A 27148-nucleotide genomic window follows, 5' to 3' on the forward strand; every position below is an offset into this window, starting at 1 on the left:
GTGCAGGGTGGGGATGAATGGAAGCAGGGGTGGGTGGTTGGGTGGCTGCAGGGTAAATGGAATTAGTGGCAGGGGTGGATGGGTGGCTGCGTGGTGAATGGAAGCAGTGGCAAAGGTGGATGGCTAGGGGGTAAATGGAAACGGGGGGGGGGGGATGGGGGTGAATGGAAGCAGTGGTTGGGGAATGGGCCAGGTGAATGGAAGCATTGCGGAGCCTAATATTTAAAATTTTTTTTGCAGGTTCTGCGGTAAGGAGTTGTGGCTAGAAGAAACAACCATGACGGTGCGGGCCAGATGGAGAAGATAAAGAAAAGTGAACGACTCCGATCAGAGAAGACATCACCTTTGAGTCCTGCATACAGCAGCACTGTAATCTACATAGCTAATAGATATATAGGTGTTGTATATTGCTTCTTTTTAGGCATTTTTTGTGACATGTTGAATATTATTCAGTAGGGGTGCCCGGTAAAAAAAATTTTTTTCCAAGGGGTGCCCAGAGCCAAAAAAGGTTGGGAACACTGGTCTAAGCAGTGAACTGTTTTTACTGCTGCTAATGCCGACAAGCTAGAAAAGGGACAGCTGTCCAGAAGGAATCATTTTTTGTAAATACAGGGATTTACAAATATGTGACAAATCACATAAGCTATCAAATGGGGGAAGTTGCTAGAAACAGCTGTTACTATTTAACCTGTATAGGACGTAGGACCTAACTGTACATCCCTGCTACCTGGTACTTAGCGCACCAGGACATACATGCATGTCCTGCAGCTTGTACAATCTATGAAGCATGCACAGGAGCTTCACTTGCTCTATAGATGGTAGGTATAGACTGCTATCAGCAGCTGGGGACCCATGGCTAACTGCAGACATCATTAATCCTTTAATCCTTTAAATGCCATGATCAATACTGATGATGGCGTATATTGATGAGACTCATTGGACCTATAGATCGATAAGTAGAGATGAGCGAATTTTTGAAAAATTCAATTTGGCCGATTCGCCAAATTTTTCGAAAAAATTTGGTTTGGTCCGAATTTATTTGCGGTGAATCGATATTAAAAATGGCTATTTCTGGCCTACAGAGAGCCTCAATAAGGGTGTAGAACACTTTGCTGTGCTGTAACACGCATAGGGTGAAATAATACCCCCTTAACGACGCAGAACGTAAATGTACGTCCTGGTGAGGTGGTACTTAATGCACCATGACGTACATTTACATCCTTTGCATAACCGCGAGCATCGGAGCGATGCTCACGTAATGCGTGGAAGGTCCCGGCTGCTGATAGCAGCCAGGGACCAACCGTAATGATGGACATCCGCGATCGCACGGAGGCCGCCATTAACCCCTCAGATGCCGTGATCAATACAGATCACGGCATCTGCAGCATCGCAGTACTTTGAATGGATGATCGGATCGCCCGCAGCACTGCCGCGGCAATCCGATCATCCGGCATGGCGGCCGGAGGTTCCCTCACCTTGCTCCGGCCGTCTCCTGTGGTCTTCTGCTCTGGTCTGCGATCGAGCAGACCAGAGCAGAAGATGACCGGTAACACTGATCAGTGCTATGTCCTATACATAGCACTGAACAGTATTAGCAATCGAATGATTGCTATAAATAGTCCCCTATGCAGACTATTAAAGTGTAAAAATAAAAGTAAAAAATTAAAAAATTAAAGTAAAAAAAAAGTGAAAAACCCCCTCCCTCAATAAAAACGTAAATTGTCCCATTTTCCCTATTTCACCCTCAAAAAGTGTAAAAAAAAAATATTTTATATACATATTTGGTATTGCCGCGTGCATAAATATCTCAACTATTAAAATAAAATGTTAATGATACCGTACGGTGAACGGCGTGAACGTAAAAAAAGTCCAAAATAGCTGCTTTTTTATAACATTTTATTCCAACAAAAAATTATAAAAAAAAGTATTAAAAGTCTTATATAAGCAAATATAGTATCAATAAAAAGAGCCCTCATACCGCCGCTTATAAGGAAAAATGAAAAAGTTTTAGGTCTTAAAAATAGGGGGATTTTAAACGTACTAATTTGGTTAAACACTTTGCAATTTTTTTTAAGCGCAACAGTAATAGAAAAGTATATTATCATGGGTATCATTTTAATTGCCTTGACCCAAAGTATAAATAACACGTCATTTTTACCGTAAATTGTATGGCGTGAAAACGAAACCTACCAAAATATTCAAAATTGCGGTTTTCTTTTTAATTTCACCACACAAATAGTATGTTTTTGGTTGCGCCATAAATTTTATGGTAAAGTGAGTGATGACATTACAACGGACAACTGGTCGCGCAAAAAATAAGCCCTCATACTAGTCTGTGGATGAAAATATAAAAGAGTTATGATTTTTTGAAGGCGAGAAGGAAAAAACTAAAATGTTAAAATAAAATTGTCTGCGTCCTTAAGGCCCAAATGGGCTTCGTCCTTAAGGGGATACTGTTATTCAGTATGACATGCTGATTAGAAGTGTCGCTATTAGAATCACTGGTGCAGAGCAGCACAATGACAGAGCCTGGAGGTGGAATCAGTATGAGGAGACCATATAGTGGCTGAATGACACAGCGTGAAGGTGGCGGCAGCATGAGGAGACCATATAGTGGCTGAAAGACAAAGCGTGGAGGTGGTGGCAGCATGAGGATACCATATAGTGGCCGAATGACCCAGCCTGGAGGTGGCAACAGCCTGACGAGACCATAGGACCTCACAATTGAAAGGATTAAAGATATTTTTTAACATTTAAATTGAAGATTTCAAATAGATGAACCTAAAAAGTTTTATTTAATGTGCCAGCAGCATGAGGAGACCACATGGCAGTACAGTGACAGAGCCTGGAGTTGGCGGCAGCAGACCATATAGGGCCGGTAGCAAGGGTCCAATAAGGTGGAGAGCCAGAAGTAATCCTGCTGCCGAATGGTGACAATTCATCAGCGGTCACTACGCAAGCAAGTAAGCATGCATCGTGCCATTTGTGCAAGTGACTCGGAGGGACTCCCTGCCTCCTTCTCCACTGCATACTGCCACGGTGTGTCTGGGTCCTCTGTCTGACCTTCCTGATAACCTTCTAGCTCCTCTGGCTGCTCCTGCTCCCCCTCTCATGTCAGATGACAAGAAAAACTGCCCATCTCGCGAAACCAAACTGTGCTCCACTGTGCCCCTCCCCCTCCTCCAGTTCAGCTCCTACAGGGCTCATGTGGCCGTGAGATATCTCCAGTACGCTGACCAGCCATCGTTTGCAACATGTGTTGTAGTAAATTAAGCAGTGGAATGGCATTGTTCATCCCGTAATCCTGAAAAATGACTAATAATGTGGCTTCCTCAAAGGGACTGAGCAAATGGCAGGTGTCATGTACGAGCTGCCACTGGTTGACATTGAAGTTACACAGGGGAGTACCCCTATCCGCTTGGATCATCAAGAAATTGGCCATGGCTTTTCTCTGTTTGTATAGTGGGTACAACAAATGGAGGGTGGAATTCCAATGTGTGGAAACGTCGCAAATCAGACTATGTTGGGGGATACCGTTCTGACTCTGCATCTCAAGGAGGGTGTGGTTTGCGATGTATGAGTGGCTGAAGTGCATGCAAAGTTTCCTTCCCATTGTTAGGATGTCTTGCAGATGGGGGGAACACTTCAGGAACCGCTTGACAACCAGATTGAACCTGTGTGCCATGCAGGGCGCATGTCTCAGGTTTCCTTGTCACAGCGCAGACAAGATATTCATCTCGTTGTCGGTCACCATGATTCCCATTTCCAGTTTTTGTGGAGTAAGCCATGATTTGATTTCTTGATGAATGACTTTTAGCAGTTCCTCCCCTGTGTGACTCAGTTCGCCAAGGCAAACCATGTGTAGAACAGCGTGACGTGATGGTATACTGGAGGGGCCCTGAGACTTGTCAATGCAGTGGAGACTGAGGACACAGTGGAGGATGAGGAGGCGGAGTCACACACTGTCACAGGACCAATGGCCTGAGAGCGTGAAGGCGGAAACTGAGTGACCTGTCCAAGTTGCTGTTGTGGCTGTGCCTGAACCACATTCACCCAGTGGGCTGTATAGGACATGTATTGTCCCTGACTGTAGTTACAGCTCCACACGTCGGCACTGCCGTGCACTTTGGTACACACCGACAGGCTCAAGGACTGGCCCACTTTCTGTTCCACAAAATTGTGCAGGGATGGTACTGCCTTCTTCACAAAGAAATGACAGCATGGGACTCTCCGCCTTGGCTCGGCACAAGACATCAGTTCTCTGAAAGGTGCAGAGTCCACCACTTGAAATGGGAGGGACTGCAGCACCAGCAACTTGGACAGGAGCACATTCAGCTTCTGCACCATATGATGAGTTGGCGCATACTGATGTCTCTTGGACATGGCTTAACAGGAACAAAATGGTACACCACTTAGATGTACGCACAGGTGACACTTAATAGAGGACAATACGCTTTTAGTGCTCTGCTCACCCTAACTTGCTGGCTACTATTAGCTTTTCAGTTGTTGTACACACCAGTGCTGCAGCACACAGTCACTGTGTACTACACCCAAAATTGCACTCTCTCTCACAATCTCTCTCCCTTCCCTATCAGTGCTTCTAGGCTGGATTTGGGCTTGAGGTGAATTGCTGCTGTAAAAATGCTTTTCTGTACAACACACTGCTTTCTGTACCTCTCTCTCTGTAATAGAACACTGATGTGACTGGCTGCATGATGGCTGCTGATTTATATAGGGCTGTGACATCACAGGGGTGACTGGCTGCTGATAGGCTGCATGTGATTCAAGGTCATCCCGCTGACCTTTGTTCCCGCCTTACCAGGATTCCTTGCCCCATGTCTTCACATGTGGATCTGCCATTTTAGATGCCCAGCCCCTGGAGCCTGGACCGCACTAAATGGAGTTTAAAGGAGATGTCTGGCGCAGACTTTTTCTATTCCGTCCTGCCCGGGCTGCAAAAAAAGACAAATCAAACTCTCACTTACCTCCATATGTTGCCCCGGAGCTCCGCAACAGCTGATCGGTCGGCCAGGCTGTTTACTTCCTAGTTCCTTTAGCCCGGTACGTCACACGGCGCCTCAGCCTGTCACCGGCCGAGGCAGGACATCGCTGCGGCCGGTGATAGGCTGAAGCGCCGTGTCACATACCGGGCTAAAGGAAGTCGGAGGCAGACAGCCTGTCCGACTGATCAGCTGTTGCAGAGCTCTGGGGCAACATATGGAGGTAAGTGGAAATTTGTTTTATCTTTTTTGTGCAACTAGGGAAGGACGGAATAGAAAAAGTCTGCGCCGGACATCTGCTTTCATGAAGGGATTCGCGCGATTGAATCACGGCGATATTCGCATTCGTTGAAATCTGCAACACTGGATTTATTGCACATTTTAACTACCCCATTAAAGTCAATGCTGCTGATCTTAAAGTGTACTTCCAATGCATTTTAGACAAATGAATATTGTGCAGCACTGAGCACATCCTTTCAGGGATTTTGGTGCCCATTAAAAATGGATGCATGTCACGCACAGTGCTGCACAATAAGTAATTTTTCAATGAAATTGACCATGACACCTTTGACCCGCATTAAGGTTAAGGTTAGATAGTTACATTTTCACATATAAACTATACAGTGAAGGCAGAGTTAACATTTTCTTTCTGAGTCATGTGTATGTCATCTTTGTCACATTTTGTGTTGTTTCTTATGTCCGTTTTCAAATTCCTGTTCCCATTTGTTTAAGTTAATGCATTAGTAATGCTACATTTGACCTACTAGAAACTTCTTTTCCAACATTAAAGGGATACTCCAGTGGGAAAAAAATGTTTTTAAATCAACTAGTGCCAAGTTTGTAAATTACTTCTATTAAAAAAAAATCTTTACCCTACCAGTACTTTTTAGCAGCTGTATGATACAGAGGGAATTCTTTTCTTTTTTAATTTCTTTTTTGTCTTGTCCACAGTGCTCTCTGCTGACACCTCTGACCGTGTCAGGAACCATCCAGAGCAGCAATGGGGATTTTCTCCTGCTATGGACAGTTCCTGATACGTGCATTAGGTGTCAGCAGAGAGCACTGTGGACAAGACAAAAAAGAAATTCAAAAAGAGAAGAATTTTCTCTGTAGCATACAGCTGATAAAAAGTACTGGAAGGGTAAACATTTTTTTTTAATAGAAGTCATTTACAAATCTGTTTAACTTTCTGGCACTGGTTGATTAAAAAAAAAAAATTTCCACCGGAGTACCCCTTTAACTGAAGTAGAAGAGATGTTCTTAACTTGATTTATATGCTGATGAAGCGCATATCATATTTCTTTTTAATGCATTTTACTCCGCACTAACCAATAGGACAGAAATGCATTCAAGACATTCACATTTATTTCATCTGCCGAAGCTTATTAAAAGAAAACATCAATTTAGAGGACAAGTATAGCAAAGTTTTTCACTTTGTATCTTCAAAATAAGAACATAGGAAAGAACTTTTGATTTGACATCAAATTGAAGAGAGAAAAACAGGCTCAGCTCAGTATATTTATTGCACAGTCCTCTTTATGATCTTTCTGCCATCTTGTAAAGCTAAGCAGGAAATAAAAATTGTAATAATTTAATTGAATCAGCTTCTACATGTTGTCGATAGCTCTGCATATTCCTATTACCTACAGTAACTGCATCCAAAGTCAAGGGCATAAAAATGTACACTGTCAGCACTTATATTGTGGACTTAGACTCCATTAAATGTATCTCTGCAACTAGAATCATGAAACTTTATTTAAGCAAAAGTCATAGGGTGTGGTTTAAGAAGTAGCATGAACTATATGCATATATACACCCTGTTCCAAATTATTATTAAAATTCGATTTAAGTGTCACAAAGATTAAATATTTTGTTTTTCAGTTTAACTCATGGATGGTATTGTGGTTCAGGGCTCTTTTGATCACTGAAAACAATCTCAGACATCTGTGGTAATTAGATTGCCAGGTGAGCTTAATTTAAGGAAAAACTACTAAAGGTGGGCGTTCCACATTATTAAGCAGAGCACCATTTTCAAGCAATATGGTGAAGAAAAAGGATCTCTCTGCTGCCAAAAAGAGTTAAATAGTTCGAAGCCTTGGACAAGGTATGAAAACATTAGATATTTCACGAAAACGTAAGCGTGATAATCGCACTATTAAGAGATTTGTGGCTGATTCAGAGCACAGACAGGTTCAGGTAGATAAAGGCACATTGAGGAACATTTCTGCCAGATCCATGCATCGGATCAAGAGAGCAGCTGCTAAAATACTATTACATTGCAGCAATCAGATATCTGAAGCTGCTGGTGCCTCTGGAGTCCCACGGACATCAAGGTTCTTGCAACTGTGCATAAACCTTCTATTCGCCACCACTAACCAATGCTCAGAAGCAGAAATGGCTGAATTGGGCAGAAAAATACATGAAGACTAATTTACAAACAGTCTTGTTCATTGATGAGTGTCGTGCAACCCTGGATGGTCTAGATGGATGGGGTAGTGGATGGTTGGTGGACAGCCACCCTGTTCCAACAACCTGCAACATGGACAGCCACCCTGTTCCAACAAGCCTGCGACATCAGCAAGGCAGTTGTGGAGTCATGTTTTGGGCCAAATAGAGAGCTGGTTGGCTCCTTTAAGGTCCCCAAAAGTGTAAAGATGACCTTTGCAAAGTATGTGGAATTTCTGACTGACCACTTTTTTCCCTGGTACAGAAGGAAGAACTATGCTTTTGGTAATAAAATCATCTTCATGCAAGACCTCTGCGGCATAGGCCATATTCGAATTCGCGAATATTCGCGAATATATGGACTAATTGTCACGATTCGGCTGGCTGGAGGTGGATCCTCTGTGCCAGAGAGGGATTGGCATGGACCGTGCTGGTGGACCGGTTCTAAGTTGCTACTGGTATTCACCAGAGCCCGCCGCAAAGCGGGATGGTCTTGCAGCGGCGGTAGCAACCAGGTCGTATCCACCAGCAACGGCTCAACCTCTCTGACTGCTGAAGATAGGCGCGGTACAAGGGAGTAGACAAGAGCAAGGTCGGACGTAGCAGAAGGTCAGGGCAGGCAGCAAGGATCGTAGTCAGGGGCAACGGCAGGAGGTCTGGAACACAGGCTAGGAACACACAAGGAAACGCTTTCACTGGCACAATGGCAACAAGATCCGGCGAGGGAGTGCAGGGGAAGTGAGGTATAAATAGGGAGTGCACAGGTGAACACACTAATTAAGCCAGCTGCGCCAATCAGTGGCGCAGTGGCCCTTTAAATTGCAGAGACCCGGCGCGCGCGCGCCCTAAGGAGCGGGGCCGCGCGTGCCGGGACAAGACCGACGGAGAGCGAGTCAGGTACGGGAGCCGGGATGCGCATCGCGAGCGGGCGCCTCCCGCATCGCGAATCGCATCCCGGCTGAGAGGGGTATTGCAGCGCACCCGGTCAGCAGGTCTGACCGGGGCGCTGCAAATGCGAGGATGTTGCGAGCGCTCCGGGGAGGAGCGGGGACCCGGAGCGCTCGGCGTAACAGTACCCCCCCCCTTGGGTCTCCCCCTCTTCTTGGAGCCTGAGAACCTGAGGATAAGACTTTTGTCTAGGATGTTGTCCTCAGGTTCCCAGGATCTCTCTTCTGGACCACAGCCTTCCCAATCCACCAAGAAAATTTTTTTCCCTCTGACCGTCTTGGAGGCCAGAATCTCCTTCACGGAGAAGACGTCAGAAGAACCGGAAACAGGAGTGGGAGAAACAAGTTTGGGAGAGAAGCGGTTAATGATGAGTGGTTTAAGGAGAGAGACATGGAAGGCATTGGGAATACGAAGAGAAGGAGGAAGAAGGAGTTTGTAAGAGACAGGGTTAATCTGGCCCAAGACTTTGAAAGGACCAAGATAGCGTGGTCCCAGTTTGTAACTGGGGACACGAAAGCGGACATATTTAGCGGAGAGCCATACCTTGTCTCCGGGAGCAAAAATGGGGGGAGTTCTTCTTTTCTTATCGGCAAACCTTTTCATGCGGGATGAAGCCTGTAAAAGAGAATTTTGGGTTTCTTTCCATATGGTGGAAAGATCACGAGTCACTTCATCCACAGCGGTCAAACCCGAGGACAAGGGAGTAGGGAGGGGGGAAGAGGGTGACGGCCGTACACCACGAAAAATGGGGACTTAGCAGAAGATTCGGAGACTCTGAAGTTGTATGAGAATTCGGCCCATGGTAGAAGATCTGCCCAGTCATCCTGGCGGGAGGAAACAAAATGCCGTAAATAGTCACCCAGGACCTGGTTAATTCTTTCTACTTGCCCATTGGATTGGGGATGATAAGAAGAGAAGTTTAATTTAATCTTGAGCTGTTTACAGAGGGCCCTCCAGAATTTAGACACGAATTGGACGCCTCTATCCGAGACGATATGCGTGGGCAATGCATGAAGGCGAAAAATGTGTACAAAAAATTGCTTTGCCAACTGAGGCGCTGAAGGAAGACCAGGAAGAGGAATAAAATGTGCCATCTTGGAAAATCGATCAACGACCACCCAAACAACTGTGTTGCCACGGGATGAGGGCAAGTCTGTAATAAAGTCCATACCAATCTGTGACCAAGGCTGTTCGGGAACGGGCAGAGGATGAAGGAGACCAGCAGGCTTCTGGCGAGGAGTCTTATCTCGGGCACAGACAGTACAGGCCCGCACAAAATCAACAACATCCGTCTCCAGAGTCGGCCACCAATAAAAACGAGAGATGAGTTGCAAGGATTTTTTGATGCCCGCATGGCCTGTGAGATGGGAGGAGTGTCCCCATTTGAGAATCCCGAGACGCTGGCGTGGAGAAACGAAGGTCTTCCCTGGAGGAGTTTGCCTGATGGAGGCTGGAGAAGTGGAGATCAGACAGTCCGGAGGAATGATGTGTTGCGTAGAGACTTCTACTTCAGAGGCATCAGAAGAACGAGAGAGGGCATCGGCCCTAATGTTCTTGTCAGCAGGGCGAAAATGAATTTCAAAGTTAAAACGGGCAAAGAACAACGACCACCTGGCCTGGCGAGGGTTCAGCCGTTGGGCAGACTGGAGATAGGAGAGATTCTTGTGATCAGTGTATATGATAACTGGAAATTTTGATCCCTCCAGCAGATGCCTCCATTCCTCAAGCGCCAATTTAATGGCCAGTAGTTCTCGATCCCCGATGGAGTAGTTTCTCTCCGCCGGAGAGAAGGTCCTAGAAAAAAACCCACAAGTAACAGCATGCCCGGAAGAATTTTTTTGTAGAAGGACAGCTCCAGCTCCCACTGAGGAGGCATCTACCTCCAATAAAAAGGGTTTAGATGGGTCAGGTCTGGAGAGCACGGGAGCAGAAGAAAAGGCAGACTTGAGATGTTTAAATGCGTCTTCCGCTTGGGGAGACCAGGACTTGGGATTGGCATTTTTCTTGGTTAAAGCCACGATAGGAGCCACAATAGTGGAAAAGTGTGGAATAAATTGTCTGTAATAATTTGCGAACCCCAAAAAACATTGGATAGCACCGAGTCCGGAGGGGCGTGGCCAATCTAAGACGGCAGAGAGTTTATCTGGGTCCATTTGTAGTCCCTGGCCAGAGGCCAAGTATCCTAGGAAAGGAAGAGATTGACATTCAAACAGACATTTCTCCATTTTGGCATAAAGTTGATTGTCCCGAAGTCTCTGAAGAACCATGCGGACATGCTGGCGGTGTTCTTCTAAGTTGGCAGAAAAAATCAGAATATCGTCCAGATAAACCACAACACAGGAATATAAGAGATCACGAAAAATTTCATTAACAAAGTCTTGGAAGACGGCAGGGGCGTTGCACAGGCCAAAGGGCATGACCAGATACTCAAAGTGTCCATCTCTAGTGTTAAATGCAGTCTTCCATTCGTCCCCCTCCCTGATGCGGATGAGATTATAAGCCCCCCTTAAGTCCAGTTTGGTAAAGATGTGGGCACCTTGAAGGCGATCAAAGAGTTCCGAGATAAGAGGTAAGGGGTAGCGGTTTTTAACCGTGATTTTATTAAGTCCGCGGTAGTCAATGCAAGGGCGTAGGGAGCCATCTTTTTTGGACACAAAAAAAAATCCAGCTCCGGCAGGAGAGGAGGATTTGCGGATAAAGCCCTTTTTTAAATTCTCCTGGATGTACTCTGACATGGCAAGAGTCTCTGGAGCACACAGAGGATAGATTCTGCCCCGGAGTGGAGTAGTACCCGGGAGGAGGTCAATAGGACAGTCATAAGGCCTGTGAGGGGGTAAAGTCTCAGCTTGCTTCTTGCAAAAGACGTCAGCATAGTCCATATAAGCCTTAGGAAGACCGGATACAGGGGGAACCACAGGGTCACGGCAGGGAGTACTGGGAACCGGTTTAAGACAGTCCTTGAGACAAGAAGTACCCCAGTTCTTGATTTCTCCTGTGGACCAATCAAGGGTTGGGGAATGGCGTTGAAGCCACGGTAATCCAAGAAGAATTTCAGAAGTGCAGTTGGAGAGGACCAAAAATTAAATTTTTTCGTGATGAGGTCCGATGCACATTAGGAGAGGTTCCGTGCGGTAACGCACGGTACAGTCCAATCTTTCATTGTTAACAGAATTGATGTAGAGGGGTCTGGCGAGACTGGTCACTGGGATGTTGAACCTGTTGATGAGAGAGGCCAAAATAAAATTTCCTGCAGATCCGGAATCCAAGAAGGCCATAGCAGAGAAGGAGAAGGTAGAGGAAGATATCCGCACAGGCACAATAAGGCGTGGAGAAGCAGAGTTGACATCAAAAACTGTCTCACCTTTGTGCAGAATCAGCGGACGTCTTTCCAGGCGGGGAGGACGGATAGGACAATCCTTCAAGAAGTGTTCGGTACCGGCACAGTACAGGCACAGATTCTCCATGCGGCGTCGTGTCCTCTCTTGAGGTGTCAAGCGAGACCGGTCAACTTGCATAGCCACCACGGCGGGAGGCACAGGAACGGATTGCAGAGGACCAGAGGAGAGAGGAGCCGGGGAGAGAAACCGCCTCGTGCGAACAAGGTCCATATCCTGGCGGAGCTCCTGACGCCTTTCGGAAAAACGCATGTCAATGCGGGTGGCCAGATGAATAAGTTCATGCAGGTTAGCAGGAATTTCTCGTGCGGCCAGCACATCTTTAATGTTGCTGGATAGGCCTTTTTTAAAGGTCGCGCAGAGGGCCTCATTATTCCAGGATAATTCGGAGGCAAGAGTACGGAATTGGATGGCGTATTCGCCAACAGAAGAATTACCCTGGACCAGGTTCAGCAGGGCAGTCTCAGCAGAAGAGGCTCGGGCAGGTTCCTCAAAGACACTTCGAATCTCCGTGAAGAAGGAGTGTACAGAGGCAGTGACAGGGTCATTGCGGTCCCAGAGCGGTGTGGCCCATGACAGAGCTTTCCCAGACAGAAGGCTGACTACGAAAGCCACCTTAGACCTTTCAGTAGGAAACTGGTCCGACATCATCTCCAAGTGCAGGGAACATTGTGAAAGAAAGCCACGGCAAAACTTAGAGTCCCCATCAAATTTATCCGGCAAGGATAATCGTAGGCCGGAGGCGGCCACTCGCTGCGGAGGAGGTGCAGGAGCTGGCGGAGGAGATTGTTGCTGGAGTTGTGGTAATAGCTGCTGTAGCATCACGGTCAGTTGAGACAGCTGGTGGCCTTGTTGCGCTATCTGTTGCGACTGCTGGGCGACCACCGTGGTGAGGTCGGCGACAACTGGCAGTGGGACTTCAGCGGGATCCATGGCCGGATCTACTGTCACGATTCGGCTGGCTGGAGGTGGATCCTCTGTGCCAGAGAGGGATTGGCGTGGACCGTGCTGGTGGACCGGTTCTAAGTTGCTACTGGTATTCACCAGAGCCCGCCGCAAAGCGGGATGGTCTTGCAGCGGCGGTAGCAACCAGGTCGTATCCACCAGCAATGGCTCAACCTCTCTGACTGCTGAAGATAGGCGCGGTACAAGGGAGTAGACAAGAGCAAGGTCGGACGTAGCAGAAGGTCAGGGCAGGCAGCAAGGATCGTAGTCAGGGGCAACGGCAGGAGGTCTGGAACACAGGCTAGGAACACACAAGGAAACGCTTTCACTGGCACAATGGCAACAAGATCCGGCGAGGGAGTGCAGGGGAAGTGAGGTATAAATAGGGAGTGCACAGGTGAACACACTAATTAAGCCAGCTGCGCCAATCAGTGGCGCAGTGGCCCTTTAAATTGCAGAGACCCGGCGCGCGCGTGCCCTAAGGAGCGGGGCCGCGCGCGCCGGGACAAGACCGACGGAGAGCGAGTCAGGTACGGGAGCCGGGATGCGCATCGCGAGCGGGCGCCTCCCGCATCGCGAATCGCATCCCGGCTGAGAGGGGTATTGCAGCGCACCCGGTCAGCAGGTCTGACCGGGGCGCTGCAAATGCGAGGATGTTGCGAGCGCTCCGGGGAGGAGCGGGGACCCGGAGCGCTCGGCGTAACACTAATATTCGACATATATTTGCGAATATTCGCATATTCCTAATACTCTCGTATTATTTTCGCATATGCGAAAATGCGCATATGGGACAATTTTCATATGTGAAAATTAGCATATACGAAAATTAGCATAAACAGAAATTCGCATATGCGAAAATTCGCACACCAGTCTCATACAGTAGTATTAGAGCCTTCTTTACACCACACAAGCTGGAAGCAGAGAGGGATGATCACTGTGATGTGTACTATGAAAAAAAAAAAATAAATAACAATATTCGTAATTACGAACATATAGCGCTATATTCGCGAATATTCACGAATTCGCGAATATGCGATATTCGCGAATAAAATTCGTATTGCGAATATTCGCGAGCAACACTACTCTGCATCAATGGCTGCTATGGGGATAAAAAGAAGAGAAAGTCATGGTGTGGCCTCCATCCTCCCGTTACCTCAGTCCTATTGGGAACCTTTGAAGCATTCTTAAAGCGTACCCGTCAGATCCAACAAAAAAACGTTTATTTAAATATTTCACTCAGTGCCTAATCCTGACCATGTACATCTAATTTTTATGTGTCTAGCACCTTTATTTATTTTTTATTACACTTTTAATTTAGCTCACTAGTCTGAATTCCTCTCAAAGGGAGTGGGCGTGGCCGAAATGTGCAGGGGCCCTCAGTATACTGTCTGCTCACATCTCCTAGCATTAGCAAAACTGCATCTCCCAGCTTGTCCTCACTGACAGTAACGGGACACAAGCTGACAGTGGGAAGATTTTTTTCCTCCAACTGTGAGCCCTGCACTCATAGCTGTCAATCAAGGAAGTGTGTCCATGACGTAGGTGATGACGCAAGGACACAGCAGGACTAGTATATGTCCAAGCAGGCAGGGGGGGGCAGTTGTTTGACCGGCTTTTTCCGTATGAAATAATGAACATTTTCTAATGAAAGCAATTGCAAAACCTATTGGTTTTGCATGCTTTACAATGTATCAGAAGTTTTTGTATCTGACAGTGCCCATTGAAGCAAAAGATCTATGAGGGTGGGAGGCAGTTTACATTCAAACAGCAGCTCTGAGAGGCTATTCTGACATTTTACAAACAAATTCAAGCAGAAACTGTCCAAAAACTCACAAGTTCAATGGATGCAAGACTCGTGAAGCTGCTATCAAATAAGGTGTCCTATGTTAAAATGTGACGGGGCCTGTTAAAATGTTTAAAAAGTTAAAATGTTGTTTAAAGTTTGATTGAAACAGCTTTTGATTTCAGTAAATATGCTGCAAACACAGCAAATGACATTTTTAAGTTCTTTACAACCGATGAAGTGTTTTGGAACTTACTGTGCATAATAATTTGGAACAGTGCATTGTAAGTTTTTTATGTTTAAAAAAATACAGTTATCATTAGGAGGTTTGTTCAATAAAATTTGAATTGTACTCTTAAAAGTCGATAACATGAGAATTATTCTGACTGTTATTTACATCAATTATTTAGGTAAATGAGAAACATTTCATTTGCATAATTTGGAACAGGGTACATATATATTTGAACTTGATGGACGTCTGTCTTTTTTCAACCATTATATTTTAATTATATTATGCAAATTTCCAGTTATGTTACAGTTTACTGGATCTCTCTTTGGGATGCTTCTATTTGTGTTTGCATTTTTGTTCTCAACATTAGATATCCAATAAACTTCAATAACCATCACTATTTTATCTATCAGTACTAAAAAACCAAATGCTCAGCAGTTGGAGTCAGTTTTCTTTCAAGGTATTAAATAAAAGTGTGTAACAGCCTCTTTAACCCCTCAAAGGGGTACTCTGCCCCTAGACATCTTATCCCCTGTCCAAAGGATAGGGTGTATCATGTCAGATCGCTGGGGTCCCGCCGCTGGGGACCCCCGCAATATAGCAAGCAGCACCCACCTGTAACTGGTTCCGGAATCGCTGGAGGTTCTCTGGCTAATTCCTCCCGACCACGAGGACGGAAGATCGTGACATCACGACTCCGCCTCTGTGGGACGTCACGCCCCCTCAATGCAAGTCTACGGGAGGGGGCGTGATGGCTGTCACGCCCCCTCCCATAGACTTGCATTGAGGGGACGGGGCGTGACGTCACTCGGGGACGGAGTCGTGACGTCACGATCTTCCGTCCCCGTGGTCGGGAGGAATTAGCCAGAGAACCTCCAGCGCTTCCGGAAGCAGTTACAGGTGGGTGCTGCTTGCTATATTGCAGGGGTCCCCAGCGGCAATCTGACATCTTATCCCCTATCCTTTGGATAGGGGATAAGATGTCTAGGGGCAGAGTACCCCTTTAAGGACTCTTGCCACTGCCCAGCATAAACAGTGAGTGTCTGGCTATTGATAGTAGCCGACACTTACTGCCCTGAAGCTAGCGCAGCCACTTAAATGGGCATTGTCAGATACAAAAACTTTTGATATGTTGTAAAGTACCGCCCAGTTTAGAAGCAAATCCCCATAGCAAACCTCTTCTAAACTGGGGGGTTCCCGAGACACGTGTCATCAGAGAGCACTTAGACAGAAAAGAACAACCTTAAATTCATCAGCTCATAAGTACTGAAAGGATTAAGATTTTTTAATAGAAGTAATTCACAAATCTGTTTAACTTTCTGGAGCCAGATGATATATATATAAAAAAAAGTTTTTTCCTGGATAACCCCTTTAAATATGAAATTGCATCAAAACTACCTGCAGTGTAAACTGATACTTATGAATCTTAGCTGTTTATGCTTTTGGTTACTGGAGTCTAGCCAGGGGATTAGGTTTGTCTCCTTAGGTGAACTTAACTACCTTCTTTCTTCAACTATGTTCGGTAAAATATAACATTGCTGATCCCGCACAGTAAAGGGCATAAGTAAAATAAAAATACCAAACAATAGAAACCAGAAAACAAATTGATAAAATGCAGTCAAGAAGTCACATCCAAAATGGTACTGATAAAAACTTTAGCTCATGACACAAAAAAAAAAAAAAGAGCCATTTATTGCCTCTGTAGACAAAAAAAAAGATATAAGGGGAGATTTATCAAAACCTGTGCTGAGGAAAAGCAACCAATCAGATTGCTTCTTTTATTTTTCAGAGGCCTTTTTTAAAAAAAATGAAAGAAGCGATCTGATTGGTTGCTCTGGGAAACCGGTCAACTTTTCCTCTGCCAGGTTGTGATAAATTTCCTCCATAGTGGTCAAAACACAGTGGTGTAGAGTTTTTAATTTTTTAACAGTAGTAAAACAATCCATGGTAAAATAAGGGGGGAGGAGAAGGGGGGAATAAAGAGTACAACTTGGCCCACGAAAAAGGGGTTCATTCACATATTTTCTTTAACACACCAGATTCCCAATTGAGGATTTTAAAAATAAAAGAAGCAATCTGGTTGCTATGGGCAACTGCACCTCTCTCTTACTCTAAACAGGTTTTGATAAATCTCTCCTTCAGTGTGTATTTGTGTACAGAATCCTGTGATTACATAGAGGATCCTGAATGCAGCTCTACTGTAGATCTTTAGAGCCAGTACAGCCATTAAAAGTAAAACTAATGTATAACTGGCAAAATTGTGCGGCCATTGGCCACCACATGTGGGTTTTCTATGTCCATAGGAATCAGCTGCAGTCTGTGAATGCACTCTTACATACTGTATAAATGGCATATGGTAGCAAAGCACAGTGATCGCAGCTATCAGCCAGTGACAGGGGTTGTGCAGCATCTTTCCTGTGTGACATTAGCCATAGGGGGACATAGCCATCCATAAGGAAAATCACATGATATGACAAACATCTAATGTCTGTGTCATAATTAAATTGTCCCACCTGTAGTACAGCAGTGTTTCTCCATGTGTGATGTCAGATACTTGTTAAAACGCTAACAACAAATACTGCAGCTGTCATATGAAGTGAACCTCAGTCTGTAGCAGTTAAAATAAAAACTAGTAAAAAAGCCATACTTACCTAGCCACATTCCCCAGCTCCTGATCTGCTGTCTAGGCCAGTGATTGTCTGAGCCACCAAGTCCTGAAACAAATGCTCATCACAGAAACAAAAAGGAGAGAGAAGATCAGGGGACCAGGCAGAGGTAAACCAGTGCTGATGGGGGACCAGGGTTAGGTAAGCATGGCTCCTATTTTCTATAGGGCCTGACACATTAATTCTAATTAAAAGGGATCTGCTGCTAACAACTTAGTTCCATATACCACAAGGCACCTTAAAAGTCCATGACTTAACAGATGAGAACTATTTTGGCAGAAGAAAGGGGGCCTACACAATATTAGGATTTACATTGTATGGCTGATCAGTGTACTGTAGATTGTGCATCTATAAGTTACACATATGGTATTTTTTGCTCTTGAAAAGCTCCACTTTAACTCAGTAATGACAGGTTCACATAGCCAACCACATTCTGAGTTCAGGAGGTATACGTGCAGATATATACCTACAAAATAGCAGGCTTGAAAGCGGTACATATAGCAACAAGCTTGCTTGTAATTTGTGAACCATTATATGAAAACAATATATTCTATGCATGGACTTAACCCAGCAATGCTCAAGCTCCCGAATTCCATTTGTTGCTAAGTTACATAAGCTTGCAATATCTTGAGGTGTGTTCAGCATGTAAAATATGCCCTAGTTTTTACTGCAACAACTCATGCTGCCTAATGCTTTTACAATATGTTATAGTACAATGCTCTTATTAAACAGCACTGGGCAGGAATAAAACATTGTTAATGTGTGTGTGTATGTATGTGCTCATGTGAAAGATTATCCGTTTTCTAGGTAAAGCAAAAATTACCTGCTGAGTTTGGGCTAACACCCCAACTTTACATGCTCCTTTATAATAAGTTTACCTATTAAGGGTCTATTCACACATACAGTATCCTGCACATATTTCATGCACAGGATTTGATGCACAGGATTTGAAGCTATGTTTAGTCATTTAGTTTACATTGAAATCTGCAGCGTAAAATTTGTAACTTCAAATATGCGCAGGATACTGTACATGTGAATACACCCTAAATAAGAGTCCACCAGCTTCTCACACATTGTCTAGTGTGCTACATCAGCGAAGTATAACCCTGTCACATTCCACTTTCATATAGGTACAAGGCTCACATCTCTGTCTAAACTTCTCGCTGGATATAATACACTCCTTTAACCTCGCAGACATTTCGCCGCCATACCGGCTTTGTCAAGGGCTATGAGGTTAAAGAGTATCTGTCACCAAACTAAACATTTAACATATTGTTCCTCATGTAATTATAAGACACTTTGCTATTTACTTGCTGTTAAAATTCTCAACCTTTTATATGTTTTGAATGTGATTGAAAAAACGGCCACAAGGTAGCTTTGTTCTGTTCCCTGCGCAAGTCAAACAGTTATTTTGGTTTCCTCTCAGCCTGGCAGGAGACCAAGCTCAGGAAGTGCATGTGGGGCATGGCGAGGCACAGCTCTGGCAGGCTTTAGTGATGTTGCGCCTGCTGGGGAATGCCCACTTTCTCCTGCCAAGAGCTCACACAATGTGAGCAAGGGAAAAAGTATGATACAGAGCTTTTTAAAGCTCGGAAAATTTTTCAAGGGCAGGATGGGTGTTATGAGTAGTTAGGGAATATAATCTTAGTTAGTTTAAAAAATATGGTTTGATGACAGGTACTCTTTAAGCTCATAGCCCTTGAAAAAGCCACTATGCCACTGAAATTTCCCTACCAAAATGTAGAATTTTGTCGATTCATTCCATATAAAATATAGATTGGCTTCATGTGGAGTGAGAGTCCATCCCATATCTTAAAGTGATATATATTTTCTTTATTTTTCTAGGACTGTTTTGTTCAGCCTAACCTCTGTAGTTGTGCTTGTCATTACTACTGACTGGATAAGCTGGGACAAGCTCAATCGTGGATTTTTGCCTAGTGATGAGGTCTCAAGAGCTTTCTTGGCCTCATTTATCTTGGTGTTTGACCTCCTTATTGTTATGCAGGTATGTTGTATTTTTTATGTTATTTTTTACAATCATTAAAGTGTACCTGTCATAGTGTAAAAAAAAATTACTGTTACTGATTATGCACATATCCTTTTTATGTGTCTAGGACCTATATATCCCTAACAAATAGCATGTATATGTTGCTCACTTGCTTTGTGTTCTTGCCTTGTGGAGGGAGGCGTGTCCATCTCTCTCCCTCACTGTGGATGACTCATCTGCTCTGAGTCTGGGAGCGGCCTGGCAGTCTGCAAATCACTGCACAGTAGTTTTTATGCATACATTTTCTATCTGTTCCTAGTAAAGCTGGATGCTAATAGTTGTCATTATGTGTGTCATTCAGCTTTCACAGACTCCTGAATCTCTGATCAGCTTCTTTTTCATGCAGGAGTCAGAGAAAGCTTTGGCTGTTCAAGCATGCTGGGAGTTGTAGTTTTGCAACAGCTGGAGCTGCAGTGTTTGTAAAGCACTGTGTTAGAGCAGTGTTGCCTTTAGCTGTAGCAAAACTACAACTCCCAGCATGCCCACACATCCTTTGTCTGTAGTTTTGCCAGAGCTGGAGACACACAGCTGGAGAATACACAGCTCTAAAACAGAATTTTACAAAGACTGTATCCCCAGTTGTTGCAAAACTACAACTCCCATCATGGGAGTTGTAGTTTAGGAACAGCTGAAGGCTGTAGTGGTGCAATGGTGATCTCCTATACTGGATACCAACACACCGGTATCCAGTATGCTGCAAAATACAGAGTAGTCTGTCTGCATAAAGATAGATGACCCCTAGTGGCGGCTATTATCCTTTTTTATTTTTTAGTAAAATTTTAATTTTTTTAAATAAATGTATATTTAAAAAATACTCTTATCAGTAGTACTACAAAAGATAAAAAGCTTTTCATAATGGCAGTGCCTATTTAAATTACCCTACTTTTGGATAATGCACTTGAAGATTTTCCTAGTGTTTTAAAACGGAAAACATTTAACGATAGGAGGAGAGTAATATAATGCATATCTTTCTCTTTACTGAGACTCCCAGGAGCGAAAAGGTTAATACAATGAAAGAGAAAAAACTTTAATGTGTAACCAAACATGTATAGGTATGAACCACCAATCAGGATAAGTCCTACTCAATAAAAGGTCTCTAATCAAGGAATATTACCTTCTTTCTCGGTGTGACAAAACGTGGATTGAAGAACCAAAGTCTAAAAGTCTTAAATATGGCAGGGAGGTAGAACTCTGGATGAACTGGAATGAGTAAAGATATTGATGAAGAATCTCTCAAGATGTCTCCTGAAGAAGATAGCTTGGTAGGGAAGGAACTTCTGCAGAAGAATCCATGGGGATGCCTTCAGGTAGATAATTTCAATAGGCTGAAAAACAAAGGACATTTTATAATAAAAGGGATGGGAATATAGGGAGGGATATTACTCGCCTCCTGTCATTAATAAAATCTATATTTTCCGTTATAAAACACTAGGAAAATCTTCAATTTTATTTCCGACAGGAGGCTCCTAATATAGTGCAAGTTTAAAGCTATACGATTTTCAGATGATAAACTATAACTTTCACATAGAAACATTAGACTCTGGTCTAAAATAGAACGATTTGAATGTTGATTCTGATGACCAATCAGCAGCTTTAAGGACATCAGAAAGTGAGCCACCTGAATAGTTTTAGTGAACATAGCACTTTTTATAGAGTGGGCACCAAATTGGGAAATATCAATACCAGCTAAGAACATGGATTATCTAACCCATCTGGCAAGAGTAGGAGAAGATACTGGAAGGTGTGGTTTACAGTAGGAAATGAGGAGTTGGGAAGAATTAATAGATCTGAGAGACAAAGTCTTGGATTCATAAGATTTTAGACATCTGACGACACATAATTTTGTATGTTGTAAGAAGGCCGGATAGAAAACAGAATGGATATTAGTCTTAGTTCTGGGGGTAATGGTAAAATGAACCCCTTGAAGGGAGAAAGATCTATGAGAGATATCAAGAGCTCTGACATCTGATACTCTTTTAATGGATATTAAACATAAAAAAGTAGTTTATTTGTAAGATAAAAGTTTTAAAGGAAGAAAATCATTATCCTCCCAGGAGGAAAAGAGGTTGAGAAGAAGGGAAACATCCCAAGTTGAACGGTATTTAGGAAGAGGAGGCCTTCTGAAATGAATACCTCTAAGGAGTCTACAAACTAAAGGATGTTTGTCAATAGGAATCGAATTTATGAAATCATGTTCAGATGATATAGCTGATCTGTATAGATTAATGGTCCTGTAAGCTTTACCAGAGTCAAAGGCTTCAGATAAATAGTTTAAGATACGTTAGATAGAGGTATGACTTGGATCCAGATGTTCCTAAGAGCACCAATGAACCCAAAGTCATCAGGCAGATCTGTAAGCTTTCTTGGTACCTGGGGCTCAAGCTTGGGAAAGGATATCTCTAGTAGATTGAGAAACTTCGATGTCAAGTGATGAAGACCTCATATCAGGCATGCCACTAGGGGAAGGCCCCCCGATAAAACAAGAGGGTGGGGTTTCCTGGTAGGATCTTGAAGAATGTGAGGAGATGTAGGGAGGAAGATTGGGAAATCTATGAACAGGTTTAGGATTTGAGGGAATCAGACGTGGGATGGCCACCAGAACCAATGTCGCTCGTTGATGCATAGTTTGAGAAAGGACCCCCGGAATCATTGCAAAAGGAGAGAATGCGTAAAGGGTCTTCGATGGCCAAATCTGAAAAAATGCATCCACCCCCAGGGCTTCCGGGTTCGGACTCCAACTGAAGAAGAGTGGAAGCTGGCGGTTCAATGGAGACGCAAATAGATCCATATATATTGGACCCAAATAGGAATTGATTGAAGAAATAATAGACGGATGTAGCATCCAATCGCTGTGGTCTGACAGGAAACGGGAGTTCCAGTCTGCCAAATCGTTGGAGAATATATTCCAAAACAGAAAGAGGCAGAGGTTCCCATGGGATGGTATTGCTGTAATTCTAGGTGTGTTTATGTAGGAACAAAATAGCAAAACTGCTCAACTTTGGTAGTTGTGTATGAGCCACAACTACTGTGTCTGTAGGTATCCAAGGGAGTGGTGCTGCTTTCCCGGGGTCAGTGTGGGGAGATTCCAAACCGATGATTATAATGGAAGAGATACAGGAAAAAAAATGGAATGATAGCGCGATCCACTCAGAAGTCAGTTTTAAATAATGTTCTTCTTTATTAAAGCCAAATCACAATGCGTTTCGAGGCTTGTACATGCCTCTTCCTCAGGTAAAAAAGGCTTACATCAAGTGTGTGAGGCCAAAGCGCATAAAGTAACAGCGCCCCAACCAAAAAGGTTTGCATCGGATTCTATAATCAAATCCGGGTTGCAATTGAAAATGGTCTTGCCATTCCAAAGTTGGACTTGATGAATCCACCATAATAGTTATTTTCTGGCTTCTGATGAAAGGGGAACATTGTATGATAGACCCTCTCTGAGGTGTTGTATTTTGAGGCGTGGTAAAGCCCTGTAATGCAAAGGGGCTGGGAAAATAGCCGGAATGGAGGCTGACAAGAGACTTACTATGCCTGCAATAGTCCTTAAAGATCTTGTTTGTTTGTTTAGGATAGTGCAGATTTCTTTCCGGATCAAATGTAATTTTTTGAGAGGAAGGCTGAGAGTAGTTTGTTGTGTATTTATTGAGAAACCCCAAAATTCTACTTCCCTTGAGGGGGTCAATATAGATTTCTTGAGGTTGATTGAAAAACCTAAGTTGGTTAGAAGGGACAATGTCCATCGGAGATGGCAATAAATCAATGTTTCTGATTGAGCCATAATGAGAATGTCGTCTAAGTATATGATAAGACGGACACCTCGACTTCTTAAAAGTGACACGACTTGTTTTAGCAGTTTGTTGAAACACCATGGGGCTGAAGAGAGACCGAAAGGGAGGCAAGTGAATTGCCATTTCCGGTTCTTCCATAAGAACTGAAGATAAGGTTGATGTGAGTGGTGGATAGGAACAGTGAGGTAAGCTTCTTTGAAGTCTACTTTCACAAGCAAGTCGTTTTGGAATAGAAGATCCCTTAGGAGATGGATACGTAGAGGTAGTGAAGATTGATCACAGGTCTCTGTCCAACGTCTTTTTTCTTTACTAAGAAAATGTTGCTGAGAAAACCTGGAGAATGTAGAGGGACTTGATTAATGGCATGTTTCAACGAAAGGTCTGCTATTTCTTGATCTATCAGACTCTTGTCTAGAGAGAAAAATGAATCGGAGGAGGGAAAGAAGTTTGTAGAGGGGGAGACAGAAATTCTCTCATGTAACCTGAGATGGTGTTGAGAATCCACGATTCTGAGGTTATGAATGCCCAAGTTTGGAAAAAAATACTTGAATCTTCCGCCTAGCGGAAGAAGGGAAGAAAATAGAGGAGAAGGACTTACCTGTAGATGATCTGGATCTGGGGAATCCTTGTGTTCCTCTAGACCTCCATGGTCTAGATCTGGTGGGAAAAAATGGTGCTGGTTGGTAAGAAGGGGGCACCATAGTGGGGTCTTTTTTGATTGAATGAGCCTCTTTAATAACCTCTGGATGAGGTAGAGCGGCCGGAAAATCTTCTCCGTCCTTTTTCTGGCCCTCCCAAAAACTCTCCGGGGAAAAACTTTGCGGAAGATTTGGTCAAGGGCACCCTGCACAGAGTTTGTTACGGGCAGACCTGTCTAAGGAGTTTTTAATCCTAGTAGTGAGATATTTAGATATTTTCGGGTGAGGAAACCAGTCAGAGGATCTGGGGTGAGTGATTTAAATCTGTATCGAAAAAGGGGTTACATTGACTGTCCAGAATGGCAGGTTAAGGATTGTCAGCATTAGAAATATTAATCAGGAATTTCACCCTCATCAAAATCATCATCATCATTAATGGATGCATTAAAGTGTGATATGTCAGAATCAGAAGAAGATATCACATATGAGTCTGGTTTTGCCCTTTTTTGGGTTTTCTTAGTAAGAACAACAGATTCTTCCTTCGGACAGAGGGTCTGGTCTGCATATGTGAAGCAGATGGTTTAAAGCCACTGGTTTTCTTTGGTGTTTCATAAGTGTCTTGACCTATCCTATCAAGAGAAGACTTAGCCTTGAGGGTTTTATGGTCGTCTTTACAAAAATACTGTTTTTTAGCGTATTTACCATGACATTTATGCCCTTTTGCTGTGAGAGAGATCTAGATCTTGGGAGAAGCGTTTTTCCCGCTCTCTGCTGACATCACGAGCACAGTGCTCTCTGATGACATCTCTGTCCATTTTAGGAACTGACCAGAGTAGGAAAAAATCCCCATAGCAAACATATGCTGCTCTAGACAGTTCCTAAAATGGACAAAGATGTCAGCATAGGGCACTATGCTCGTGATGTCAGCAGAGAGCTCTGTGTTACAAAAAGAAAAGTTTTTCCTCTGTAGTATGCAGCAGATAATAAGTGCTGGAAGGATTAAGATTTTTTAATAGAAGTAATTTACAAATCTGTTTAACTTTCTGGCACCAGTTGATTTAAAAAAAAAAATTGTTTTCCACCGGAGTATCCCTTTAACCTGTTCAGGACCCAAGACGTATGCATACGTCTTTGGACCCTGGTACTTAAGGACCCAGGACGTATGCATACGTCCTGAGTCATTCCGGTCTCGCCGGGCGGAGATTGGAACGGCATGCCTGCTGAAATCGTTCAGCAGGCATCCAGGGCAAATGCCGAGGGGGGCCATGCTGAAATCACAACAGCGATCTGCGGCGATACCGGGCTGATCGGGTCTCTGGGACTCGACCGCCTGGAAATTTTGCATGATCCCGGTTGTCACAGACAGCCACAGACCATGCTAAAGTATAGGAGTGAGGTGGCAAGCCTGCCACCTCCTCCTATCCCCTGCGATTCCTCGGTTAGCAGGGGGGGGGGGGGCGGTTACTTCCTCCCGCCCTGCCTGACCCCTGGAAGTCCGGAGAGAACAGGAGGGCGCGGCGGGGGACGGGGAAGTGCTGGGGACCGGCCCTGGTACTTACTTCGTCCCTGAAGACCCGGATCCCGGCGGCGGAGACGGCGGTGGTGGCGACAGGTGAGTGGATCTTAAGCAGCATCGCGGGACCTTTGCAGCAGTCCAGATCGCCGTAAAGCGATCTGGACTGCTCCATCTTGTCCCCTTACACTACATCTCCCAGCATGCCCAGACAGACCTTGACGTTTGGGCATGCTGGGAGTTGCAGTTTTGCAACATCTGGAGGTCCACAGTTTGGAGACCACTGTGCCCTTCAAGATGTTGCAAAACTACACATCCTCTGCATGCCCAGACTGTCCAGGCATGCTGGGAGTTGTAGTTCTGTAACATCTGGCCCTTCAGATGTTGCAGAACTACAACTCCCAGAATGCCTGGACAGATTTGGCATACCGGGAGTTGTAGTTTTGCAACATCTGGAAGGGCACAGATTGGGAACCACTGTATTAGTGGTCTGCAAACTGTAGTCCTCCAGATGTTGCAAAACTACAACTCCAAGATGTTGCCAAACTACTACTTCCAGCATGGCTGAGAATGTTTGGGAGTTGTGGTTTTGCAACAACTGGAGGCACACTGGTTGGGAAACATTGTCTGTTTCATAACTCAGTGTTTCCCAACCCGTGTGCCTCCAGCTGTTGCAAAACTATAACTACCAGCATGCACTGATAGACTGTGCATGCTGGGAGTTGTAGTTTTGCCACAGCTGGAGGTCTCACCCCCCTGTGAATGTACAGGGTACATTCACATGGGCAGGGAGCTTACAGTGAGTATCAGGCTTTAAGTTTGCGATGCAGCTAATTTTGCGCAGCAGCTCAAACTCACAGCGGGAAACTCGCTGTAATTCCCCGCCCGTGTGACTGTACCCTAAAAGCACTACACTACACGAACACAAAATAAAAAGTAAAAAACACTACATATACACATACCCCTGCACAGCCCCCCTCCCCTCCCCAATAAAAATGAAAAACGTCTGGTACGCCACTGTTTCCAAAATGGAGCCTCCAGCTGTTGCAAAACAACAACTCCCTGTATTGCCACAGCCGTTGACTGTCCAAGCATGCTGGGAGTTTTGCAACAGCTGGAGGCACCCTGTTTGGGAATCACTGGCGTAGAATACCCCTATGTCCACCCCTATGCAAATCCCTAATTCAGGCCTCAATGAACATGGCGCTCTCACTTCGGAGCCCTGTTGTATTTCAAGGCAACAGTTTAGGGCCACATAGGGGGTATCGCCGTACTGGGGAGAAATTGCCTAACTAATTTTGGGGGGCTTTTTCTCCGTTCACCTCTTATGAAAAGGTGAAGTTGGGGTCTACACCAGCATGCTAGTGTAAAAAAATAAATTTTTTACACTAACATGCTGGTGTTGCCCTATACTTTTCATTTTGACAAGAGGTAAAAGGGAAAAAAGCCCCCCAAAATTTGTAATGCAATTTCTCCCGACTACGGAGATACCCCATATGTGGGCGCAAAGTGCTCTGGGGGCGCACAACAAGGCCCAGAAGGGAGAGTGCACCATGTACATTTGAGGTGATTTGCACAGGGGTGGCTGATTGTTACAGCGGTTTTGACAAACGCAAAAAAAACAAAACCCCACATGTGACCCCATTTCGGAAATTACACCCCTCACGGAATGTAATGAGGGGTGCAGTGAGAATTCACACCCCACTGGTGTCTGACAGATCTTTGGAACAGTGGGCTGTGCAAATTAAAAA

At 44.4% G+C, this 27148-nt stretch overlaps 1 protein-coding gene across 6 annotated transcripts in view; it reads left to right on the forward strand.

The window, feature by feature from the left end:
• The window catches only part of TMEM117 (transmembrane protein 117), a 283837-nt gene that overhangs the window by 212211 nt on the left and 44478 nt on the right, over positions 1 to 27148 (forward strand). For 5 of the 6 annotated variants that reach the window (XM_056573968.1, XM_056573967.1, XM_056573972.1 and 2 more), the window contains one exon: positions 19257 to 19416. In XM_056573968.1, the coding sequence (XP_056429943.1) occupies positions 19257 to 19416 (160 nt within the window). Of the gene's footprint in view, positions 1 to 19256; positions 19417 to 20606; positions 20749 to 27148 lie in introns of those variants that run through there. The other variant, XM_056573970.1, reaches the window with a different exon arrangement.

This window comes from Hyla sarda, chromosome 4, assembly GCF_029499605.1.
Source record: "Hyla sarda isolate aHylSar1 chromosome 4, aHylSar1.hap1, whole genome shotgun sequence".
Classification (NCBI taxonomy): Eukaryota; Metazoa; Chordata; class Amphibia; order Anura; family Hylidae; genus Hyla; species Hyla sarda.